At 44.3% G+C, this 12,761-nt stretch overlaps 1 protein-coding gene across 1 annotated transcript; it reads right to left on the bottom strand.

Annotated features, from left to right (window-relative positions):
- Window positions 1-305: 305 nt before the first annotated feature.
- Window positions 306-4,118, bottom strand: LOC124654613 (serine/threonine-protein kinase prpf4B-like; the record flags this gene model as incomplete). The annotated part of the gene is given in 11 exon segments (XM_047193606.1): window positions 306-568; window positions 650-724; window positions 851-1,014; window positions 1,135-1,249; window positions 1,469-1,760; window positions 1,848-2,004; window positions 2,392-2,464; window positions 2,742-2,810; window positions 2,897-3,129; window positions 3,241-3,425; window positions 3,528-4,118. Coding segments are annotated over 11 exon segments (2,143 nt in total), but the record flags the coding sequence as incomplete, so codon positions are not given.
- Between the last annotated feature and the right edge of the window lie 8,643 nt (window positions 4,119-12,761).

Raw genomic sequence — 12,761 nt, 5'->3', positions numbered from 1 at the left:
GATAGACATGGCAACTACTCCCAAAGATTTGCACAATTTAGCTATTAGAAACGCATAAAACTTGATTTCCCAACATACAAGTGAGCACAATTGTTAAGTGAACACGATTTCATGTATATCTTGTAAATCCACAGGAAAAATTGTGTACAGTAAATGAAATGCCAGTCGGCCAGTTGTCTTACAAGCAACAGAACCTATCCAACTGATAAGTGCATGCAGCAAGGCCTGTAAGACAATCATCTCTTCGCAATCCCAAGCTTTGTCCACGTACTCGGATCTCATAGCTCCCAGGAGACCAGGACACAAGATAGAAATGCCGATCATTAGACAAGAACCCAAATTATAGTTTACAATGTCAAGAGGAATCAACATCTTATTTTCACTTGCCAGTGATAAATGGATGGCTAAGTGCCTGCGATACGGTTATCCTCTTATCTGGATCTAAGATAAATATTTTTTCAAGAAGATCTTTGAAATTGGAGAGCATTCTTGGGTCCTCTCCAGGAAAGTTTGAAACCAAAGAACCAAAATCCTTTGGTTTAATGTTGAGAATCAACTTCCTCATGGGCTGCAAACACAAAACAGAAAGAATTAGGAATCTGAAACGTTTATAATATATATACCAAAGTGAATATGGTTGCATCAGTACCTTCTTGGTCACAGGATCCTCCTCAATAGCATTAAAATTAAGATCTTGGTCAAAGTGTTGCATCGTGAAGGCACCCTGTGAAATTGGGAACATTACTATAGAAAAATATTTATATAGGATAACATGAGTAGGCTTGCAGCGGTGAAGCTAATAAAGAATCAAGCAAGAGAAGATTCGTCAAGTTCATAATAGTTTTCTTACCTTTTTGAGCATCTTCTTAGGGAAGGGGCCCTTCAGTTCCATATGAAGCCGAAGCATGTCGTTATTTGTTGCACCTGGAAATAGGACCTTTCCAGTAGAAAGTTCATATAGACAGCAGCCAACTGACCAGATGTCCAAAGGGTGATCATAAGGCAACCCAAGAACTGCAAGAACAATATTAAGTAAGATAAAAAAAAATTAATCAAATATATGTATGAAGATGGCCTGTGAGTGGAAACAGTACAAGACAAACACAGCAAACTAAGGAAGAAGAAAGAACTCACTGATCTCAGGTGCCCGATAGAAACGGCTCACGAGATAAGGTGTGACCTCGTTCATTCCAGCAAGCATAGCATTGCCAAAATCACATAGCTTTAGGACATTCTTAGCATCATTCACCTGAAATACAATCAAAGAGGTGCAAGTTAAAAGGACGTCAACTTGCCAGCACTGAATAAATGCTCCACAATCAAGGATAAGACCATCACCTAACCCAAATATTTGGAAGGCTTTACATCACTTAGTTACTAAAGATGTAAAACATATTTAACCAAACTCGATAAAAGACTACAAAAGATAATACTACAGTGAAAAGACATGCAAAGCAAGATGTCATACCAGCATATTATCTGGCTTTATATCACAGTGCAGAACTTTGCAGTTTTTCAGGTGCTTCAGGGCGATGAAGAGCTGCTTTGAATATGCCCTCACAGCAGTCAGCTTAAGCCCAATATTACGACCAAATTTCTTTAGTACCTCACGGAGATTCATATTTAAAGATTCAAAAACTAAGCAAAGATGGTTCCGGTACATGAAACTAGAAATAAACCGCACGCAGTGTCGTCTGTCCTCACGGTCCGCACTTGCCAGTTTTTCCAATATTGAAACCTCTTGTTTACCAGCCTTGTACCTGTGGAAAAAAAATAGTGAATTAAATCCTCCAAGATGAAACAAATACATGTACCGACCACAAAACACTTTCATGGGTTTAACTCACATTGTCTCGTTCTTGCGAATGATTTTAATAGCAACTACTTCAGGATCATCTTTCCCGGCTTTAAGATCTTTTGCACGGACAACTGTTGAGAACACCCCCTTCCCGTGCGCAGCTGTAATCTCATAACGGCCATCCAACAATTCCCCAAACCGGTGAGCTGTAAAGATTGCAAATATAAGGCAAAAAGCATTGTTATTTTAAAGGGAACAGTAAGAAAAGTTCCTACTGCGGCTTTAATATTATATAAAGAGCATAAACAGAAGTCCAAAACTAATAAAATAGGCTACATTTAAAGAAGGTTTGTAACTAATCAGAAAAGAATGCGGCAGTTTTGAGTTTAGCCTTGTGACCAACCATGGTGAGTTCATGTCGAACGATGTGATGCCATGGTCAGCTCATGTTTATATATGAGAAGCTAATTATCGAAAGCAATGGCTTCGTGTTCGAAAGCATTGAATAGACAGTACAGGGGGACAATGGCTGCCTTTTAACAAAGAAAGACTGCCTTTTAACAAAAGAAATCAACTAAAAGGGAAGAACTTACTATAGTAACCCTCAGGATCATCCCAATTGTCATGAAGAGCATTTTTCTCAATGCACAAGCCATCTCCCTTGTCCTGCACAACAAAATGGTCTGAGATTAATAAAAAGAAGGCCATGTTAATTTGACATAGGGATGGTATATTTTATCTTCAAAAAATAAGGCCATGTAATTTGACACTGGGACAACCATATGTCCTGGTGTAAAACTTGTAAGGAAAAACAATACACAATCAGGAACACTAGAATGTGGATTACGTTCATCTTTCTCCTATGACTTATAATCAGAATGGTGAAGTATATTTCTTTGACCTTTGTGTTCACATTTGAAAAGAATTCTGATAAGGAACATACCAGTTTTCGAAATCCTGCAGGTGATTCTCCAAAAATATCATCGCAAAACATATCTGCTGATCTCTCACTCTGAAAATTAGAAGGATCAGCATAAATTTTCTGCTCGGTCTGACATACTGCATAAACTATGTAGCTGGATAAGAGAACGAAATTACCTTTGGAGTACCCTCACCGAGGCCTGAAACACCCGTTGTCCCTTCATTAAGTAATGCTTCCGCACCGGAAGAAACAGTACCATGTGCAGGAGATTTGACCACAGTGAAGTCTACCTCACCAGCAAATGCGTCTGAAGAATCTAGCTTGTTTTCGGCTTCCTCATTGTCCATAGAATTGCTATCATTAACATCCTTCTCATCCACAGCCTCATTTCTATCAACTGCTCTTACTTCTGTGAAATCAACAGTTCATTTGTCACTAAAATGTTAAGTTAAATTAGACATAAAACAGTACATGTATGCTGGTCATGAATAAGTAACCCAAATTTAGCTAATCATGTTACCTTCATCATTGCTTTTAGGTAATGATGATTCCAGTTGCTGCTTCTGCATTTGTTGCTGCCTGTATTTTGCCATAATAGCTTCTTTCCTCCTCCTTGCTTCCTCCTTAATCTTTTCAGGGTCATCTTCTTCCTGCATTGCTAACTGTTGCTCAATTTTCTCTTGGTAGTCTTCTTCATCTTCTTCCCTGATACCATGAGGACGGAAGTATAATAAGTATATAAAGATTTCAAAAAAAAAAAACAGCAAAGCAGAGAAGGATAAACAGATCATGTGAAAGAGGCCTTACTTCAAAGACTGTTCATCTCTAGATCGCTGGCTTCTACTGTCTGCATCTCTACCTTTATCCCCAGACCTCGACCTGTCTTTATGAACATCAGATGTGCTATATCTCGAGCGTGCCAAATCCCTGTGCCTATCACTATTGCTAATAACTCTGTCCTTCCGTTCGCCAGCTCCAGCCCTCCGAGTTTCACTTTCCATATCCCTATGCCGCCCCCTGTCTCTATCATCTCTCCCTTTATCCCTTTCATGCCAAGCACCAGCCGTGTCAAATTCCTTATAACTGTCCTTACAAGCATCCCTTCTCTCATGGTCCTTACTATGCCTTGAACTACCACCCCGCCTTTCCCTCTCCCTGCTCTCTTCACGAGTGTGCCGTGCACTTTCCCTTCGTTCAGGTCTACTGTGACTGCTGCTCCTTTCCCTGTGCCTACGATCAACACTGTCTCTATCTACAGCACTGCCGCTGTGCCTTCTTTCATCCCTGTACCTTTCCCGGCTATCACGCCTGTCACCATGCCCATCACGAACAACACGGCTGCTGCTCCTCTCCCTCTCATCCCGACGTGTCCTGGTTGAATGCCTGTCAAACCCATTCCTATCGTCGGACTCGTCCCTCGGACTTGCCCGCACACCATTGTTAGCCCTGGCATCAGCTTCTCCGGACCTCGAGTGATGGACTCCGGCGTGGTGCCTCTTGGAAGGGGATACTCTGGTGTGAGAATCTTTATTAGAAGATAAAGTCCGGTGATTCTCATCTTTGCGCTTCCTCCCCTTGTCATTCGCCAGTTCTGGAGATTTCGACAGCATTTGACCGTGTTCAGCGTCGCTGGAAAAGATACCTCCGCTTTCAGTGTCCGGAGCAGACTTGTGTTCGTCTCTGGAGGGCGAGCGGCTAGGCAGGCGCGGAGCATGCATCTCGGCTGCCTCAACGGCCGAGTCTCCTACAGCATCAGCACCAGAGAGGTCCTGCAGTTGACATACACATCAAACAACGGTAAGTAGATTTCGCGACTAGTGTAGCAAGCAAGCAGCATGGGGATAAATAAATAAATAAATCGAAGAAGAAAAAACTACATACTATTTCCGTTTCGAGCAGTTGTTCCCGAGTGATTCATTCTAGTTTAGACTGGCCCCTGGCTGGGCAGCGGGCGCCTGAACAACTGGAGCGCGCGCGCTAACGCGTTGCAATTCCTAAAAATCGAGAAGACGTAGAGGGTGGGGAAGGAAGGGGACAGACCGGGGCGGCTGCTTGCGGAGCGGCGAGATCCGTAGAGACGGCGGCGGCGGCGGCGTCGTCCAGTATCTCCCCCTCCTCGACGTCGCCGCCGGCGCCGTCCGCGGCGGCGGGGGGGAGCGGGTCGTCGTCGGCGTGGCGGTGGCGGTGGTAGCGGCGGTGGTGGTGGTGCTTGTGCCTGCGGCGCTTGGGGGAGGCGTCGGGGTTGGCCTCGTCGTCGTCGCGCGAGCGGCGGCGGCGGTGCTTGGCGGGGGACGGCGAGGCGGGCGGCGACGGCGAGGGATCTCCGCCGGCCATGGGGGTAGGGTTAGGGTTTGCGAGGCGAGGCGAGCGGCGAGTCGGAGGGAGGATTCGCTTACTTGGTAGGCTTTATTTATTGTTGGAGACGGTCTGGACTGACAGGGTGACCCCACACTCCCACACGGCTCCGTCTCAGATCCCAGTCCACTCCATGTCTACAATTTTGCAAAATACACATAAAATCCAATTGTGTATTTTCTTATATGACCGTAAGCACATTTCCCCGGCCCTGATATGCTTCGGACTGCATTGATGCAATCACTCGCAATACGGAGGTGCTGGAGTAGAAGATCAGCCGCCACTGCCAACCCTTCCCTGCACGCTATTACCTCGAGTGTCTCCGAGTCTGTGACTCCATTGAACACCACTGGAGATGCACCAAGGAAGGAAGCCCCCATCCTCTCCACGAACAACTGTTGCTACCGCTGCCATGAAATAGATAAAACTAGACATAAGGGCCCATAGAGCTCGGAGAGTGGGCCCCCGTCCATGTCTTTGTATGAAATAAGGGAGATGGCCCATCATATAATTAATATATTAATATTACTATGGTTTCTCCATATCTCACCAAGAACAAAGGAACTACTAGTACATTAAGGGAATCAATAGCATGACATTAAGGTAGATGTTAATGATGATTGACGGGGTTGTACCCTCGACAATGTCCAAGGTTATGGACTTTGGTTTTGGGAAAGGCGACGCCCGAAGATTTCGGGAGCGAGAGTAGGCATGATGTACCTAGGTTCATGTTCCTGCGGTGGAGGATCGCTACGTCCTGCTAGGAATTGAAAGAGCATTGCATGACCTCTAGTATTTTATGTGTTTGACAACAACATCGGCGATTGTTTAATGAGTTGCTAAGTGTTGCAGAGATTCTACTCTGCTTGCCCCTGCCAAAATTCGAGCGGCACTGCCGCTGTCCAGGGCGGCACTGCTGCTGGCTGCGACGGCACGACCGCCACGTATGGCGGCACTGTCGCTGCCCTGGCGGCACGTGGACTGCTCGACGGCACTACCACCCTGATGACCGGGAGTTCCGCTGCCACTGGCGGCACTGCCGCTAGTTCTGGAGGCAGTACCGCTTGGAAGCCTCTGCGTCGACTGAACAATGCACTTCTTGCCATGAATGGTAGTGTCGCTGATACGCGTAAAGCACACGCCCGTTGGGAACCCCAAGTGGAAGGTGTGATGCGTGTAGCAGCAAGTTTCCCTCAGTAAGAAACCAAGGTTTATCGAACCAGTAGGAGTCAAGGATCACGTGAAGGTCGTTGGTGACGGAGTGTAGTGCGGCGCAACACCGGGGATTCCGGCGCCAACGTGGAACCTACACAACACAATCAAAGTACTTTGCCCCAACGTAACGATGAAGGTTGTCAATCTCACCGGCTTGTCGTAAACAAAGGATTAGATGTATAGTGTGGATGATGATGTTTGTTTGCGAAGAACGAGTAAAGAACAATTGCGATAGATTGTATTTCGGATGTAAAGAATGGACCGGGGTCCACAGTTCACTAGTGGTGCCTCTCCCATAAGATAAATAGCATGTTGGGTGAACAAATTACGGTTGGGCAATTGACAAATAAAGAAGGCATAACAATGCACATACATATATCATGATGAGTACTATGAGATTTAATCGGGGCATTACGACAAAGTACATAGACCGCTATCCAACATGCATCTATGCCTAAAAAGTCCACTTTCGAGTTATCATCCGAACCCCTTCCGGTATTAAGTTGTAAACAACGGACAATTGCATTAAGTATGGTGCGTAATGTAATCAACACAAATATCCTTAGACAAAGCATCGATGTTTTATCCCTAGTGGCAACGACACATCCACAACCTTAGAACTTTCATCGTCACTGTCCCGGATTCAATGGAGGCATGAACCCACTATCGAGCATAAATACTCCCTCTTGGAGTTACAAGTATCAACTTGGCCAGAGCCTCTACTAGCAACGGAGAGCATGCAAGAACATAAACAACATATATGATAGATTGATAATCAACTTGACATAGTATTCAATATTCATCGGATCCCAACAAACACAACATGTTGCATTACAAATAGATGATCTTGATCATGATAGGCAGCTCACAAGATCTAACATGATAGCACAATTAGGAGAAGACAACCATCTAGCTACTGCTATGGACCCATAGTCCAGGGGTGAACTACTCACACATCGATCCGGAGGCGATCATGGCGATGAAGAGACCTCCGGGAGATGATTCCCCTCTTCGGCAGGTGCCGGAGGCGATCTCCTAAATCCCCCGAGATGGGATTGGCGGTGGCGGCGTCTGCGGAAGGTTTTTCGTATCGTGGCTCTCGGTACAGAGGGTTTCGCGACGAAGGCTTTAAGTAGGCGGAAGGGCGGAGTCGGAGGAGTCACGGGGGCCCCACATGCTAGGGCCGCGCGGGCCCCCCTTAGGCCGCGCCGCCCTAGTGTGGCGGCGCCCCGTGGCCCTGATATGTCCAAAACGTATCTACTTTCCCGAACACTTTTGCTATTGTTTTGCCTCTAATTTGTGTATTTTGGATGCAACTAACACGGACTAACGCTGTTTTCAGCAGAACTGCTCTGGTGTCTCGTTTTTGTGCGTAAATCCAACTTTCAGGAAAATCCTCGGAATTTATGCGAAAGGTCCTATTTTCCCGGAATATTGACGGAGCCGGAAGGGCAAGCCGGTGGGGGCCCGAGGCCCCCACACACTAGGCCGGCGCGGGCGATGCGCGTGAGACACACGTCCGTTGGGAACCCCAAGAGGAAGGTGTGATGTGCACAACGATAAGTTTTCCCTCGGAAAGAAACCAAGGTTTATCGAACCGAGTAGGAGCCAAGAAGCACGTTGAAGGTTGTTGGTGGTCGATGGCGTGTATTTCACACGTTCGTTGGGCAACCCCAAGAGGAAGGTATGATGCGCACAGCGGCAAGTTTTCCCTCGGAAAGAAACCAAGGTTTATCGAACCAGGAGGAGCCAAGAAGCACGTTGAAGGTTGATGGCGGCGAGATGTAGTGCGGCGCAACACCAGGGATTCCGGCGCCAACGTGGAACCTGCACAACACAACCAAAGTACTTTGCCCCAACGAAACAGTGAGGTTGTCAATCTCACCGACTTGCTCGTAACAAAGAGTTAACCGTATTGTGTGGAAGATGATTGTTTGCGGAAAACAGTAGAACAAGTATTGCGGTAGATTGTATTTCAGTAAAGAGAATTGGACCGGGGTCCACGGTTCACTAGAGGTGTCTCTCCCATAAGACGAACGAGCATGTTGGGTGAACAAATTACAGCTTGGGCAATTGACAAATAAAGAGAGCATGACAATGCACATACATATCATGATGAGTATAGTGAGATTTAATTGGGCATTACGACAAAGTACATAGACCGCCATCCAACTGCATCTATGCCTAAAAAGTCCACCTTCGAGGTTATCATCCGAACCCCTCCGAGTATTAAGTTGCAAGCAACGGACAATTGCATTAAGTATGGTGCGTAATGTAATCAACAACTACATCCTTAGACATAGCATCAATGTTTTATCCCTAGTGGCAACAAGCACAACACAACCTTAGAACTTTTCGTCACTCGTCCCGGTGTCAATGCGAGGCATGAACCCACTATCGAGCATAAGTACTCCCTCTTGGAGTTACAAGCATCTACTTGGCCGGAGCATCTACTAGTAACGGAGAGCATGCAAGATCATAAACAACACATAAGCATAACTTTGATAATCAACATAACAAGTATTCTCTATTCATCGGATCCCAACAAACGCAACATATAGAATTACGGATAGATGATCTTGATCATGTTAGGCAGCTCACAAGATCCGACAATGATAGCACAATGGGGAGAAGACAACCATCTAGCTACCGCTATGGACCCATAGTCCAGGGGTAGACTACTCACACATCACACCGGAGGCGACCATGGCGGCGTAGAGTCCTCCGGGAGATGATTCCCCTCTCCGGCGAGGGTGCCGGAGGCGATCTCCGGATCCCCCGAGATGGGATCGGCGGCGGCGGCGTCTCCGGAAGGTTTTCCGTATCGTGGTTCTCGGTATCGGGGTTTTCGTCACGGAGGCTATTTGTAGGCGGAAGGGCAGAGTCGGGGCCGGACGAGGGAGCCACACCATAGGGCGGCGCGGGCCCCCCGGGCCGCGCCGCCACGTGGTGTCGCCACCTCGTGGCCCCACTTCGTGTGTTCTTCGGTCTTCCGGAAGCTCCGTGGAAAAATAGGCCCCCGGGCTTTGATTTCGTCCAATTCGAGAATATTTCCTTACTAGGATTTCGAAACCAAAAACAAGCAGAAAACGAAGAATCGGCACTTCGGCATCTTGTTAATAGGTTAGTTCCGTAAAATGCACGAATATGACATAAAGTGTGCATAAAACATGTAGATAACATCAATAATGTGGCATGGAACATAAGAAATTATCGATACGTCGGAGACGTATCAGCATCCCCAAGCTTAGTTCCGCTCGTCCCGAAGCGAGTAAAACGATAACACGAGATAATTTCCGGAGTGACATGCCATCATAATCTTGATCATACTATTTGTAAAGCATATGTAGTGAATGCAGCGATCAAAACAATGTGTATGACATGAGTAAACAAGTGAATCATATAGCAAAGACTTTTCATGAATAGCACTTCAAGACAATCATCAATAAGTCTTGCATAAGAGTTAACTCATAAAGCAATAATTCAAAGTAAAGGCATTGAAGCAACACAAAAGAAGATTAAGTTTCAGCGGTTGCTTTCAACTTGTAACATGTATATCTCATGGATATTGTCAACATAGAGTAATATAATAAGTGCAATAAGCAAGTATGTAGGAATCAATGCATAGTTCACACAAGTGTTTGCTTCTTGAGGTGGAGAGAAATAGGTGAACCGACTCAACATTGAAAGTAAAAGAATGGTCCTCATAGAGGAAAAGCATCGATTGCTATATTTGTGCTAGAGCTTTGATTTTGAAATCATGAAACAATTTTGTCAACGGTAGTAATAAAGCATATGCATCATGTAAATTATATCTTATAAGTTGCAAGCCTCATGCATAGTGTACTAATAGTGCCCGCACCTTGTCCTAATTAGCTTGGACTACTCGGATTATCACCGCAATACATATGCTTTAACCAAGTATCACAAAGGGGTACCTCTATGCCGCTCGTACAAAGGTCTAAGGAGAAAGCTCGCATTGGATTTCTCGCTTTTGATTATTCTCAACTTAGACATCCATACCGGGACAACATAGACAACGAGATAATGGACTCCTCTTTTAATGCTTTAAGCATTCAACAACAATTAATTCTTTTCTCATTAGAGATTTGAGGATGTTTGTCCAAAACTGAAACTTCCACCATGGAACATGGCTTTAGTTAGCGGCCCAATGTTCTTCTCTCACAATATGCATGCTCAAACCATTCAACTCGAGTAGATCGCCCTTACTTCGGACAAGACGAACATGCATAGCAACTCACATGAAATTCAACAATGAGTTGATGGCGTTCCCCGGTAAACATGGTTATCGCACAACAAGCAACTTAATAAGAGATAAAGTGCATAATTACATATTCAATACCACAATAGTTTTTAAGCTATTTGTCCCATGAGCTATATATTGCAAAGGTGAATGATGGAATTTTAAAGGTAGCACTCAAGCAATTTACTTTGGAATGGCGGAAAATACCATGTAGCATAGGTAGGTATGGTGGACACAAATGGCATAGTGGTTGGCTCAAGTATTTTGGATGCATGAGAAGTATTCCCTCTCGATACAAGGTTTAGGCTAGCAAGGCTTATTTGAAACAAACACAAGGATGAACCGGTGCAGCAAAACTCACATAAAAGACATATTGAAAACATTATAAGACTCTACACCGTCTTCCTTGTTGTTCAAACTCAATACTAGAAATTATCTAGACCTTAGAGAAACCAAATATGCAAACCAAATTTTAGCATGCTCTATGTATTTCTTCATTAATGGGTGCAAAGCATATGATGCAAGAGCTTAAACATGAGCACAACAATTGCCAAGTATCACATTACCCAAGACATTTATAGCAATTACTACATGTATCATTTTCCAATTCCAACCATATAACAATTTAACGAAGGAGAAACTTCGCCATGAATACTATGAGTAGAAACCAAGGACATACTTGTCCATATGCTACAGCGGAGCGTGTCTCTCTCCCATAAAGTGAATGCTAGGATCCATTTTATTCAAACAAAACAAAAAACAAAAACAAACCGACGCTCCAAGAAAAAGCACATAAGATGTGATGGAATAAAAATATAGTTTCGGGGAGGAACCCGATAATGTTGTCGATGAAGAAGGGGATGCCTTGGGCATCCCCAAGCTTAGACGCTTGAGTCTTCTTGATATATGCAGGGGTGAACCACCGGGTGCATCCCCAAGCTTAGAGCTTTCACTCTCCTTGATCATGTTGCATCATACTCCTCTCTTGATCCTTGAAAACTTCCTCCACACCAAACTCGAAACAACTCATTAGAGGGTTAGTGCACAATATAAATTGACATATTCAGAGGTGACACAATCATTCTTAACACTTCTGGACATTGCATAATGCTACTGGACATTAGTGGATCAAAGAAATTCATCCAACATAGCGAAAGAGGCAATGCGAAATAAAAGGCAGAATCTGTCAAAACAGAACAGTTCGTATTGACGAATTTTAAAATGGCACCAGACTTGCTCAGATGAAAATGCTCAAATTGAATGAAAGTTGCATACATATCTGAGGATCATGCACGTAAATTGGCTTAATTTTCTGAGTTACCTACAGGGAGGTGGACCCAGATTCGTGACAGCAAAGAAATCTGGAACTGTGCAGTAATCCAAATCTAGTACTTACTTTTCTATCAACGGCTTAACTTGGCACAACAAAACACAAAACTAAGATAAGGAGAGGTTGCTACAGTAGTAAACAACTTCCAAGACACAAAATAAAAACAAAGTACTGTAGGTAAAAACATGGGTTGTCTCCCATAAGCGCTTTTCTTTAACGCCTTTCGGCTAGGCGCGAAAGTGTGTATCAAGTATTATCGAAGGGTGATGCATTCTCAGCGGGGTGTGGAGTTTTCTCAACCAGGCATAGTATATTGGATACATAAGTTTCAGCATCTCCCTTTTCATTAGTCTTAGGCGTGCTACTCTCATCAAACAAATTTTCAGGAACTAGCCAAGCATAGTTATTTTCTAATGCATCATTCATAGCTAAGAGCTTACATGGTATTGGTGCTTTGATCTCCCCTCCATCATCAATATTATTAGTGTATCTTATTCTATCCATATCCATCCTTTCAAGGAGACTAACAAAATTAGTAGGAGAACCAAGCATATTAAATTTAGCAAACACCTTTCTAGCTTCTCTTGCTAGACCACCAAATTCTCTAAGAAGGGTTTCTAATACAAAATCTTTCTTTTCCCCCTCTTCCATATCACCAAGTGTGAAAAACATGTGTTGGATTATAAGATTAAGATTAACAAATTTAGTTTCCAACAGAGCGAACTAAATGCGCGAGCAGCAATTTCATAAGTAGGCGCAAGGTCTACCAAGTGTCTATCTTCAAAATTTTCAATAGTACTAACATGATTGAAAAATTCTTCTATATTATTTCTCCCAACTATAGACCCACGTCCTACCGGTATGTTTTTTGTGGTAA

Source organism: Lolium rigidum, chromosome 5 (genome assembly GCF_022539505.1).
Source record: "Lolium rigidum isolate FL_2022 chromosome 5, APGP_CSIRO_Lrig_0.1, whole genome shotgun sequence".
Classification (NCBI taxonomy): domain Eukaryota; kingdom Viridiplantae; phylum Streptophyta; class Magnoliopsida; order Poales; family Poaceae; genus Lolium; species Lolium rigidum.
Note: the sequence above shows the minus strand (reverse complement) of the source record. Positions and strands in the feature narration are given on the sequence as shown.